A 13,071-nucleotide genomic window follows, 5' to 3' on the forward strand; every position below is an offset into this window, starting at 1 on the left:
CGCCCCTGCTCAGCTTCGCTGTCCAGTGGGGTGACCCAAGCATGTGCTTGAATAAAGACGCTCCTTTGCTTTTAAAAAAAAGTTTAAAAAAAAGGAGCATTCCTTCATCAAATAAGTCTTTGCTGAAGGCCTAGGATGAGGCCCGCTTGCACCCCAGCCTCCAGCTAGCCATGGGAGGATCCTCCCTGATGGGGGTGTGGGTGGGGGGCACAGAGAGGCCAAGGAGTTAGCTTTGACTTGCAGGTAGAAAGTGGTTGGTGCCCAAGGGAGACACAAGTCTGGTCTCCAGGACTTCAGAGGCAGGGAAAAGTTGTATGTCACCTTCTGGGTGACAGCGCATGAGAAGGGCGCTAAGTGTTAATGGCGTAGGTGTACTGATAATGGGGCAGAGGGTGAAATTTACTATAGTAAATTCCTAGCTGTGTTCTTCTTTGCTAAGCCTACCTTGTAGGTTTTCTGTTTCTTGGGCCTGTCCTTAAGGCTTGGGGTTTCTCCAGTACACATTACTCACAGGTGTTAAGCAGTCCTAATCCTGCATTTAAGCAATCTTGTTACTGGGAGTTGCTCTGTCTCCAATAAATGCTTTGGATTTATTTGTTTGGCCTGTTTCTTCTGTGTGCCTCAGGGCAACCAAGCTTTGGTATGTTTTCTGGGAGAACCACTTCTCTGCATGTGACCTGCAGCACAGCTCCTGGTCCCCTTCTGGCCACTGAAGGATTCAGGCTGGTGCTGGAGTGGAGAGCAGGGGAGATGGGGAGACCTCTAAGGCCATTTCCAGCTCTGCAATATTATGATCACTGTCTTAGTCCATCCCAACTACCATAACAAAATACTTCAGACTGGATGATTTATAAACAACAAAAATTTATTCTTCACGGTTTGGGGAGGCTGGGAAATCCAAGATCAAAGTGTTAGATTCAGTGTCTGGTGAGGGTCTATTTCTCATAAATGGCTTCCTCTATGTGTCCTCACGTGGTGGGAGGGGTGAACAAGCTCCCTGGACCCTCTTTTGTCTGGGCACTAATCCTATTTTTGACCCACCCACCTCTAAAAGACCCACTTCTCGGTTCTGCACTAGAGATTAGGTTTCAACATACGCATTTTGGGGAGACACAAACACTCAGACTCAGACCATTTTAATTTAATTACCTTTCTCTAGCACTCTTGGAGTGAATGACTCCAATGACTCCAATGACAGCAATCTGATAGTTTTGCATTGTTGTTTTTAAGGAAGCTCAATTATTTGCTGTCATCATTAGCAAGGGCATGTCCAATAGCAGAACAGTCTAATTGTCCACATCCAGCTGGAGTGAGGCTGTGACTGACTGTATTGCTTTCTGCTGTTATCTTTCAGGGAAGCAGCTTGGTACCCATTGGCCAGAGACACTCCAGACTATGTCAGAGCTTTGAGCAAGCCCTGGTGGAGGGCAGGGACTGTCACCTGCAGGCTTTGGTGACCGGCTCCACCATGCTGAGTCTGAAGCTCCCCAGGCTGCTTGGCATAGACCAGATACCACAGGTATGTGTCCTCCTCATCACCAGGCTGGAGTTCTAGGGCGTGACCAGGGCTTGGCCTCTGCTGCAGGAGGACTGCTGTGTGCAACCAGTCTGGCCTGTGCAGGCACATTCTCTTCCAGGATCCCCTCCCAGACTCCCTTGGGGAAAATTAGGGCCCCTTTCCTCTTGTACCTACACCAAACCTCGAAATGGAAGTGATCCCAATACAGTTTTAGTTTAAAACCGTTCCCTATGACATTTATGTTTTACCCAGAAGCAATGTCATTATTGAGATTCAAGCTAAAGAGATGAAGCCAGCAGCAGCTGGCTGGGTAGGGGTTTTTTCTTTTTCTTTTTTTTTTCAGGACCCTCCTATGGGTGTTTGAACAAACACTTCAAGGAATGGAACAAATATTTAATGTTGATTCCTACACAGACTCAGTTTAGAGACAAAACAGAGAGGGCTAGACAGCAAGTTCATTGGAGCACTGCATGACACATTGCCAGGAACCAAGGGCGTTTTGTGTCAAATTGCTAATCTTTATGAATGACAGCCTTGCCCCACAGGCTGCAGGTGGGCACACAGTCCCAGGCGCCTCATTTAGGAGCACTGGCAGGGGGATTCTGTGAGACAATGGGTCAGCACAGAGATGAAAAGCAGCTCAGTGCCCAGACTCTCACTGCAGCTGTGCCATATATGCAAGACCTCTCTGAGCCCCAGTGCCCTTATGTTTTAAATGGGGGTTATATCTACTAAGTCAGTCTCATAGACTTGTGAACATCCAAGAAAATGAAATAGAACAGTGAGATTCTTTTTTTTGGCCAGAACTGGGTTTGAACCCACCACCTCCAGCATATAGGGCCAGTGTCCTACCCTTTTGAGCCACAGGCGCCACCCAGAACAGTGCGATTCTTACAAACAAAAGGAAGCATAGCCAGATAAATGCCTGGGAGTGGTGTTAGGTGGGTTTGGGTACTTCGGTTTCTCCAATCCAATATTTCTCAAAGTGGGTTCTTGGGTCACCAACATCAGAATCACCTGGGAGCTTATTAAAATATGATAGGAGTTATGATTGCAGACATCACTGTATTATTCTTTATTTTATTATTTATTTATTTATTTATTTTTGTAGAGACAAGAGTCTCATTTTATCGCTCTCAGTAGAGTGCCATGGCATCACACAGCTCACAGCAACCTCCAACTGCTGGGCTTAGGCGATTCTCCTGACTCAGCCTCCCAAGTAGCTGGGACTACAGGTGCCTGCCACAACACCTGGCTAGGCTATTTTTTGTTGCAGTTTGGCCAGGGCCAGGTTTGAACCCACCACCCTCAGTATATGGGGCTGGTGCCCTACTCACTGAGCCACAGGCATCGCCCCTTTATTTTATTTTTATTTCTTTAGAGACACGGTCTTGCTCTGTCACCCTGGCTAGAGTGTAGTAGTGTAGTAGTGTGATCATAGCTCACTGCAACCTCAAACTCCTGGCCTCGTGTGATCCTCTCATCTTAGCCTCCCAAAGTGCTGGGGTTGTAGCCATGAGCCACCATACCTGGCCTGTTCTTTTTTTTTTTTTTTTTTTGAGACAGCTCCTCAAACTGTCACCCAGGGTAGAGTGCTGTGGCATCACAGCTCACAGCAACCTGCAACTTTTGGGCTTAAGCGATTCTATTGCCTTAGCCTCCCACATAGCTAGAACTACAGGTGCCCACCAGAACATCTGGCTTTTTAGTTTTTTTGGTGCAGTGGTCATTGTTATTTTAGTTGGCCCAGGCTGGGTTTGAACCCGCCACCCTCTGTGTATGTGGCCAGCACTCTACCCACTGAGCTATGGGTGCTCTCCATGGCCTGTTCTTGATTTTAATCAAAAGAAATGTTTTCAGCATTTCACCATTTATATGTTTGCTGTGCGTGTGTGTGAGTGATCTTTACCAAGGTGAGGATATTCCTTTATGATCCTAGTTTGCTAGGATTTTTTCCCTTTAATTATGAATTTTACAGAACTTTTTTTTTCTATGAATATATATTTTGAAACAATCATATATGATTCATTTAAGTTGTTAACCTCGTGGTTTCCATTGATTGATTTACTGATGTTAAGCCAGCCTTTTGTTCCTGGTTTTAATACAGCCTGGTTATGATGTAATATCTTTTACAACTATTGCTATAATCGGCTAATATTTTGTTTAAGATCTTTAAATCTATTTAATGAGCTGTCCTATAATTTTTTCTTCTTACAGTCAGCCTATAATTTTTCCTTCTTGTTCTATCCTTAAGCCAACCACAATAAAGTCAGAGATTGTTGCCTGTTTGTTCTATGGAAAAAAATGCACAATATTAGAATTATACATTTCTGAGTGATTGGTAGAATGTACCCGAAAAAGTGTCCTGGCAGGGCCACCATATTGCCCAAACCTAAATGATATAGTTTGTGTATTTGTCGCCTTTCATGTTAAAATTTGATCCTTGGTGTTGGAAATGGAGCTGAGTGGAAGGGTTTTGATCATTGAGGTGGAGGGCTTGGTGCCCTCCATGCAGTAATGAATGAATTCTTGCTCTATTAGTTCATTTAGGAGCTGGGTGTTTAAAAGAGTGTGGACACCCCCGCCTCTCTCTCTTGCGCCCTCTCTTGCCATGTGACACACCTGCTCCCCTTTGCCTTCTGCCTTGATTGAAAGTTCTTTGAGGCTGTTGCGAGAAGCAGATGTTGGCACCGTGCTTCTCGTACAGCCTGCAGAACCAAACAAATGAACCAAACAAATTTCTTTTCTTTATAAATTACCCAGTCTCAGCTTGGTGCCTATAGTACAGTGGTTATGGTGCCAGCCACATACACTGAGGCTGGCGGGTTCAAACCCAGCCTGGGCTAGCTAAACAACAATGACAACTGCAAGAAAAAATAGCCAGGCATTGTGGCAGGTACCTGTAGTCCCAGCTGCGTGGGAGGCTGAGGCAAGAGAAGTGCTTAAGTCCAAGAGTTGCAGGTTGCTGTGAGCTGTGATGCCACAGCACTCTACCCATGTGACATAGTGAAATTCTGTCTCAAAAAAATAATTAATAAACAAAAAAAAATTACTCAGTCTCCGGGGCACCCATAGCTCAGTGGGTAGAGTGCTGGCCACATACACTGAGGCTGGCGGATTCGAACCCGGCTTGGGCCAGCTAAGACAACAATGACAACTGCAACAAACAAATAGTGGAGCATTGTGGTGGGCACCTGTAGTCCAGCTACTTGGGAGGCTGAGGCAAGAGGATTGCTTGAACTCAAAAGTTTGAGGTTGTTGTGAGCTGTGATGCCACAGCACTCTACTGAGGGCAACATAGGGAGACTCTGTCTCACAAAAAACCAAAAATATATATGTATATATTTTTTTATTATATATATTTTTATATATATAAATTACCCAGTCTCAGGTATTCTTTTATAGCAATGCAAAATAAGTCCATTTTGACTCATTTGACTAAGATACCAAGGAAGCACCATTTTACCTCTTTATTTTATTTTATTTTATTTTTTATTTTTATTTATTTATTTATTTATTTTTTGAGACAGAGTTTCAGGCTGTCATCCTGAGTAGAGTGCCATGGTGTCACAGCTCACGGCAACATGAAACTCTTGGGCGTAAGTGATTCTCTTGCCTCAGCCTCCCTAGTAGTTGGGACTACAGGTGCCTGCCACAACACCTGGCTATTTTTTTTGTTGTTGCAGCTGTCATTGTTGTTATAGCTGGCCTTGGGCCGGGTTCAAACCCACCACCCTCAGTGTATGTGGCCGGCACTCTGCCAACTGACCTACAGGCACCACCTTTTTACCTTTTTAGTTTACTTGAGTGGAAAGCTCTGGAGTTGTGCAGAGAACAACTTGGCTCTACAGCTAAATTTTCTTTGTGGAAAGATTGTTTTTTTTTTTAATAACAGCTTTGTTGGACAGCACCTGTGGCTCAGTGGGTAGGGCGCTAGCCCCATATACCAAGGGTGGCAGGTTCGAACCCGGCCCCGGCCAAACTGCAACAAAAAATAGCTGGGCGTTGTGGCGGGCACTTGTAGTCCCAGCTACTCAGGAGGCTGAGGCAGGAGAATCACCAAAGCCCAGGAGTTGGAGGTTGCTGTGAGCTATGGTGCTATGGCAATCTACCGAGGGCGACAAAGTGAAACTCTGTCTCAAAAAAAAAAGTGTGTGATTCAGTAGGGTGTAGCATGTTGAACACACAGCAAGGGGTTGCATAAAAGCATTGCCACAATCAATTTCAGAACATTGTCATCACCCCAAAAAGAAACTCTACCCATTAGCAGCCATTTTCTTCTCCCTTCACTCCCAAGCCCGGACAACCACCTAATCTATTTAACATCTGTGTGGATTGGCCTGTTCTGGACATTTCATATAAATGGAATGATACAATATATGGCCTCTCTGACTGCCTTCTCAGCACAGATTTTCAGGCTTCATCTCTGCTGTAGCATGAATGTCAGTACTGTGTCTTAGTGGCTGAATAATAGTCTATTGAATGGATATATGACAGTTTGTTCATCTGTTCACCAGTTGATGGACAGTTGATTCTTCTTTTTGGATACTGCTGTGAATATTCATATACAAATTTTTGAGTGGGCATGTTTTCAGTTCTTTATAGTATACACTTAGGAATGGAATTGCTGAATCATACGGTAACCCTGTGTTTTTACGTTACTGATTTAACTTAATTGATTGTGATCTGAGCATGCCCTCTGTATTATTCCTATCCTTGAAATTTGTTCAGACCAGTTTTATGACCTAGCATATGACTGATTTTTATAAATCCTCTAAGCATGCTTGAAAATAATATAGTTCCAAATTGTCAGGAGCAATATTCCCGAAATTTGTCTATAAGGTCAAATATTTTTACTGATTTTGTTCTGTTTGATCTGTCCATAATTGAGATTTGTCAAAATCTTCCACTGTGGTGGCAGATTGGTGAATTACTCCTTATAAATAAATTAACCTTTGCTTTACATATTTCAAGCCTTTTAAAAGGTATATTCAAGGTTATAATTGTCATATCTTCCTGGTAAGGAAAACTTCTTATTATTTTATAGTGATGTTCTTTATCTAGTAATGCTTTCTTCTTAGAATGGATCTGACTCTAAGCTCTGTTATTTTTATTTCTTTCATTTATCTTTTTCTTCTGACTTTTGTTTTTGCAGTTTTTTGCCGGGGCCAGGTTTGAACCCGCCACCTCCAGTAGATGGGGCTGGCACCCCACTCCTTTGAGCCACAGGAGCCGTCCGACTTTTTTTTTGAGACAGAGCCTCAAGCTATAGCCCTGGGTAGAGTGCTGTGACATCACAGCTCACAGCAACCTTAAACTCCTGGGCTTAAGCAATTCTCTTGCCTCAGCCTCCCAAGTAGCCAGGACCACAGGTACCTGTCACAATGCCTGGGGAGTTTTTGGTTGTAGTCGTCGTTGTTTGGCAGGCCTGGGCAGGATTCGAACCCACCAGCTCTGGTGTATATGGCTGGTGCCTTAGCTGCTTGAGCTACAGGCGCCACCTTCTTTTGACTTTTAATCCTTCCCCATTTTTATATTTTGCTGTGTCTTATATAAACAACACATGGTTGCATTTTACTTTGTTTGACAATATTTATCTTTTAGCTGGAAAATTAGTCTGATTTATTTGCATTGATTTCAGTCATCTTTTGTGCTTTTGTTTGTCTTGTTCCCTCTGTCCCTTTTCTTCTGTTGTTTTCTTTAGATTGAGTGTTACACTCTTATTTTGTTTCCTTTCATATTCTATTAATATTTTCTCCTTGCCATTTGTTTTTTTATAATTAATATGTTAGAAATATGCTCTATATCTATTCGTTACGCGGTTGCTTCAGCTATTTTAACATGAATCGCTGTACCTGGCAGGCAGGGTTAGGCTATGCTGAGTTAAAAACTACCCCAGATAGCTCAGTGACTTAACATAGCAAAAGTTTATTTCACATCCCATCACATAGCTGAGTAGCTAGCAGGGGACTGAGGGATCCAGGGAGATGGAAGATCTACCATGTCCTGGCTGCACTGTCTGGAACAGGCGTCCTCAAACTACGCCCCTGGCCCGCCTAGAACATTTATCCGGCCCACTGGGTATTTTTGCCACCGCTGCCTGTCCTGCTTAGCAGCCGACTTGTCCTGGAGCCCACAATCCGGCCCTTCAGTGGTCTGAGGGACAGTGAACTGGCCCCCTGTTTAAAAAGTTTGAGGACCCCTGGTTTGGAACATGTGGCCTCTGAGGTTGCCAAAGGGGAAGAGAAAGAGATATCTTAGGATGGGTTGTCCAGAAACAGACTCTGAGACAAAGCTTTGTGCACAGGAAGTTTATCAAGGGGTGTTCTCAGGAGCAACACCTGTAAAGGCAGGATGGGTATAGGAGGAGAGGTTGCATCAGAGCCCTCCACTGACGGCACAGGGAGCTCTGGAGTTGGGTTGGCTTTCCAGAGTGGTCCCAAGTGGGAAAAGGAGGCCAAGATTCTGCATCCTTCATCCGTGGATGTGGGCTGCCCCTGGGGAGAGAGTATGACTAGTAGTGTGACCTTTGGCCAGAAGCAATTCCCAGGGAAAGATGAGAGGCTCATTTCTGACAGGGAGAAGAGTCCCCGTGGAAGTTTGTCTATGATACCTATTAAGAAAGTGTACTGCTTTTAACTGTCCTGGTCTAGAAGTAACATTATATGGCCTCAAGCTAACTGCAAGAAGGTCTGAGAAATGTAGGGAAGCAACTGGAATATGATGGAGATAGCACTGACTATCTCTGTCATACCCAACTCTTGGACCTGAGGACTGGTGACTCTTCAATAATTATAGAAATGTATTGATTATCTCTTCAAATACCATATCAAAACTATTGTGTCTTCTCCTTCTAGAGGAATATTCTCCATTTCTCTTATTTGCTTTTTCATATTTTCTTTTTTTGTTGTTGTTACAATTTGGCCCGGGCTGGGTTCGAACCTGCCACCCTCAGTATATGGGGCTGGCGCCTTACTCACTGAGCCACAGGCACCACCCAGCTTTTTCATATTTTCTATCTCTTAATCTCACCAGACTGCCTTCTGGATACTTTCTTTTGGATCCACTTTCAGTTGGCTAAGTTTTTGTCCTTTCCATGTCTTTTTCAGTTATTATTTTTCTTAATTTCTAGAAGTTGTATTAGGTTCTTCTCAAATCTTGTTCCCTGTTACTTTTAAACTACTTCTTTAAACATATTGAACATGGTTATTTTATATTCCAAAGTCTGTTCTTTCAGTTTCATTCCTGCTATCTACTATTTCCACTGTTTCTCATTCATGGTGTTTTGTTCTGTTGTGTATGTGTGCTTGTATTAAAGTAGGTATCCTGGCTCGGCGCCTGTGGCTCAAGTGGCTAAGGCACCAGCCACGTACACCCAAGGTGGCAGGTTCGAATCCAGCCTGGGCCCGCCAAACAACAATGACAGCTGCAACCAAAAAATGGCCAGGCATTGTGGTGGGCACCTGTGGTCCCAGCTACTTGGGAGGCAGAGGCAGAAGACTCGCTTGAGCCCAGGAGTTGGAGGTTGCTGTGAGCTGAGATGCCACGGCACTCTACCCAGGGGGACAGCTTAAGGCTCCTGTCTCAAAAAAAAAAAAAAAAAAAAAGTAGGTATCCTTTAGAGAGAATTTGTATTTGCTTTAAAAATAATTTTCTTTAAATTTTTTGACTTATGATTTTTTTTAGAGACAAGGTCTTGTTGTGTTGGCCAGACTAGACACAAACTCCTGGCCTCAAGTGATCCTCCCCCCTCAGCCTCCGAGTAGCTGAGGTTACAGGTGCATACATGAACCACCAAGTCTGGCGTGGATTTGCTTTGGTTACTTCCCTGAGGGAACTACAAAACTTTAATCTCTTTCTATTTGCAACCACTTAAATTTTTCTACTTGAGATTTCTTGGACCATAGAGGTAGTATGAATTTGGATCACACCCTGGTATGAAGTCTAGTAGGCAGTTTTGAATTTTGAGAAGAGATGTTTTTCAGAGACACAATCTTCCCTATTGCCCCCTTCGGCTTGGTTGGATTTAGTTCACGGTCGCTTAATCTTCAGAGTCCTGGCTGTATTGGTGAGGTCTCCCAGTAGATTCCTGGCCTTTGATGGGCCTCAGGTTTCATCTCTTGTTTATAAAGTCTAGCATCAGAAACAATAATGGTGATTCAGCTGGATTCCTGGCTTCCCTGTGTTTGGGGGCTTTGTGGCTTTCTTACTTTTGTGCCATCTTTTTTTTTTTTTTTTTGAGACAGAGTGCCACCCTCAATAGAGTGCCAAAGCATCACAGTTCACAGCAACCTCCAACTCTTGGGCTTAAGCAGTTCTCTTGCCTTAGCCTCCCAAATAGCTGGGACTACAGGCACCTACCACAACCCCCGGCTATTTTTTTGTTGCAGTTGTCATTGTTGTTTAGCAGGCCCTGTTCAAACCCAGCAGCCCCCATGCATGTGACTGGCGTCCTAACCACTGAGCTACGGGCACTGAGCCTTTTGTGCCATCTTGCTGATAACACTTACCTGGCATAGGATGCATACTTCATCCAGTATGTCAATTGCTTTACCCAGAAAGATACTTGATAACACTAACCAACCTTCATTCTTCCAGGTTCTACCTTCGTCACCAGTAATCACTTCCTTTTGAAAACTTTCATGACACTTAGCATTTCTACAAAGTATGTTGGTGGCAACCCTTAGTTCTGCTGACTGGATATAGTGAAGCACTCATGGGCTTTGCAGTCCAGCAGATGGGCATTTGCATCTTCATTCTGCTACTTATCATGGCCTTAAACTTCATCCCACTGAGCTTCAGTTTTCTCATCTGTGAAATGGGACTGACAGTCCCTACCAAGCAATGCTGTGATGATGATCAAGTGAAAGCAGACCTGCCCCTAACACATTCTGGGTCTGATTCAGAATGGGTCACAGACCACAGATGGTATGTCTAAATACTTAAAAGTTGTACACATGGGGCCGGTGCCTGTGGCTCAGAGAGAAGAGCGCCGGTCCCATATACTGGAGGTGGTGGGTTCAAACCAGGCCCTGGCTGAAAACTGCAAAAAAAAAAAAAAAAAAGTTGAACATATGTACATAAAGCTAGCAAACAGTTATATGAAATGGTTTTCTTCTATCTTGAAAAATATCCCTTCATATGACGAAAAAATGTAAAGCTCTGAGGTTTATATAGCTAAAGTCAGCAAGACCTCAAAACAACTGAATTGGGCGGCGCCTGTGGCTCAAGGAGTAGGGCACTAGCCCCATATACCTGGGGTGGTGGTTCAAGCCTGGCCCTGGCCAAAACTGCAAAAAAAAAAACAACTGAATTTAATTATTATTGCACGTGTCCAGCCGTTATGTTGATGGATTAGAGATGTATGAAAGAGTAATAAAACAAAAATACATAATTCATAAATTATTATGTGTTTTTTCTATAAAATTTATTTTTCTGGCCTTCCTTTCAGCAAAATTGAGTTTTAGCGTGGTAATCAACATTAGCACATACTTTATGTCCTATTGAAGGTGATAACAAAATAGTCCCCTATTCTCAAGTTATTGTAGTTCTTAGTTTTTAAAAAGAATTCATTTCAATGGGGAGAAATTTCTGCTGAATTTCTGCTCATTTTTGCTGAGAAGAGCAACTGGAATTACCAAAAAATATTCTTAAAGCCACATTTATAATCTGAAATAGATTATAAATTCTGCTTATGAAGGTCATTGTAATGAGGTAACATGATAATTATATTAAGCAGAAAAAGTAATAATCTATATTCATACAGATTACCATTGTATTGCTATCTTTCTTCTCTCAAAATAATATCTAATTTAATAAGTACTCATCTAGGCTCGGCGCCTGTGGCTCAGGTGGCTAGGGCGCCAGCCACATACACCTAAGGTGGCGGATTCGAATCCCCAGCCCGGGCCCGCCAAGCAACAATGATGGCTGCAACCAAAAAATGGCCGGGCGTTGTGGCAGGCGCCTGTAGTCCCAGCTACTTGGGAGGCTGAGGCAGGAGACTTGCTTGAGCCCAGGAGTTGGAGGTTGCTGTGAGCATGATGCCATGGCACTCTACCCAGGGGGACAGCTTGAGGCTCTGTCTCAAAAAAAAAATAAAATAAAATAAGTACTCATCTATTTTGCTTTAAAAATTGTATAAAGAGATATTATAAAGAAAACTCAAAATAGCAACATTTTGCTTATTCAAAATTATACTTCATCTACAGTATCAAAAAAATCTGTATAGGAGTTAATTTCAGGATTATTTGTATATGAATCTTCTTTTCTCTTTCATAATCCACAGACATTTTTCTTTACTTTTCTGAATTTTATTTTATTGGAATGTCACTTTTTTTGGATATTTCACATGTAGCTCCTTTGGTTTAGAAAAATCCTGTACGTATTTAAGATAATAAATAGAATTTTTGATGCCTTTAAAAATGAAAGAACCAAACCTTGACTTGTCGGCTTTTGCTAACAACATCTCGTAACAAATATCCGTTGAGGCTCAAATTTAAAATTAATGTCATTTCCCACCAAAGATGGAATTTGCTCTGTATTTGAGGATCTCTGTTATACCAATTTGTCTTGTACCTTGTCTAAATTAAATCTAAGTGTTTAACAGCATTTATTTGGTATTCTCATTGTGCGAGAGTAGGGTAAGGTTAAATTTGTTATGTGTTTCAGCAACATGTCCCATACTGGAGAAGATTCAGAAAATGTCATAATATCTTTGAATCATTCCAAAGAAAGCCATCAATTCTCCCACTGAGCAATTCAAGTCATGTTCCACCGTATCCAGCACTGAGAATGCTTTTGGATTTTTTGGTCAAATTCTGCCCTCGTATTAGTTTTCTGTTGCTGCCATACACATTACCACAAACATGGAGGCTCAAAAACATAAAAAGATTTTTAAAAAGTATTATTTTACAGCTTTGTACGTACGTGACCTACAGTGTTGTAGTTGGATATGGGTCTCACTGGGCTAAAATCCAGGTGGAGGCTGTCAGGAAGAATCTATTTCCTTGCCTTTTCCAGCTTCCAGAGGCTGCCCTCATTCCTTGGCCCCCAGCCCCATCTGCAAAGCCAGCAGCATTGCTCCTCTCTGACCTTCCTGTGAAGTCACTTCTCCCTCTGTGCCTCCTCTGCTGCCTTCCTCCACTTTTAAGGGCCTTCTGATTACATGGGGCCCACCTGGGTAATCCAGAGACTCTCTCTAGTTTAAGGTCAACTGATTGGCAGCTTTACCCTTTCTGATCCTATATTGGACCTAGTCCCACATAATGGGGGCTTTTTTGTTTGTTTATAAACAAAAATAAACAGAACACTTCAATTATTTTATGTAACCTAAAATAGACAATAAAATCATCAGGCGAGTTCATATTTATGTTTTTCTCTTTTAAAATTGTAGGATAATTACAGGTAATCTACAGACCACTTTCCTGTCCAGAATAAGAGCTAGGGAGTATGTGAGCAAAGAAAAATTAGATTGGGCTCGGCGCCTATAGCTCAACCGGCTAAGGCGCCAGCCATGTACAGCTAAGGTGGCGGGTTCGAATCCCCAGCCC

At 42.8% G+C, this 13,071-nt stretch overlaps 1 protein-coding gene across 1 annotated transcript in view; it reads left to right on the plus strand.

Annotated features, from left to right (window-relative positions):
* The first annotated feature begins 1,467 nt into the window (after positions 1-1,467).
* Positions 1,468-13,071, plus strand: part of PAQR5 (progestin and adipoQ receptor family member 5) — a 36,041-nt gene continuing 24,437 nt past the window's right edge. Inside the window, exon 1 of the mRNA XM_012801872.2 lies at positions 1,468-1,519. Within this exon, the coding sequence (XP_012657326.2) occupies positions 1,469-1,519 (51 nt within the window). The 5' untranslated portion in view covers position 1,468. The remainder of the gene's footprint in view (positions 1,520-13,071) is intronic.

Source organism: Otolemur garnettii, unplaced genomic scaffold, assembly GCF_000181295.1.
Source record: "Otolemur garnettii isolate 467f Iridium unplaced genomic scaffold, OtoGar3 scaffold00011, whole genome shotgun sequence".
NCBI lineage: Eukaryota > Metazoa > Chordata > Mammalia > Primates > Galagidae > Otolemur > Otolemur garnettii.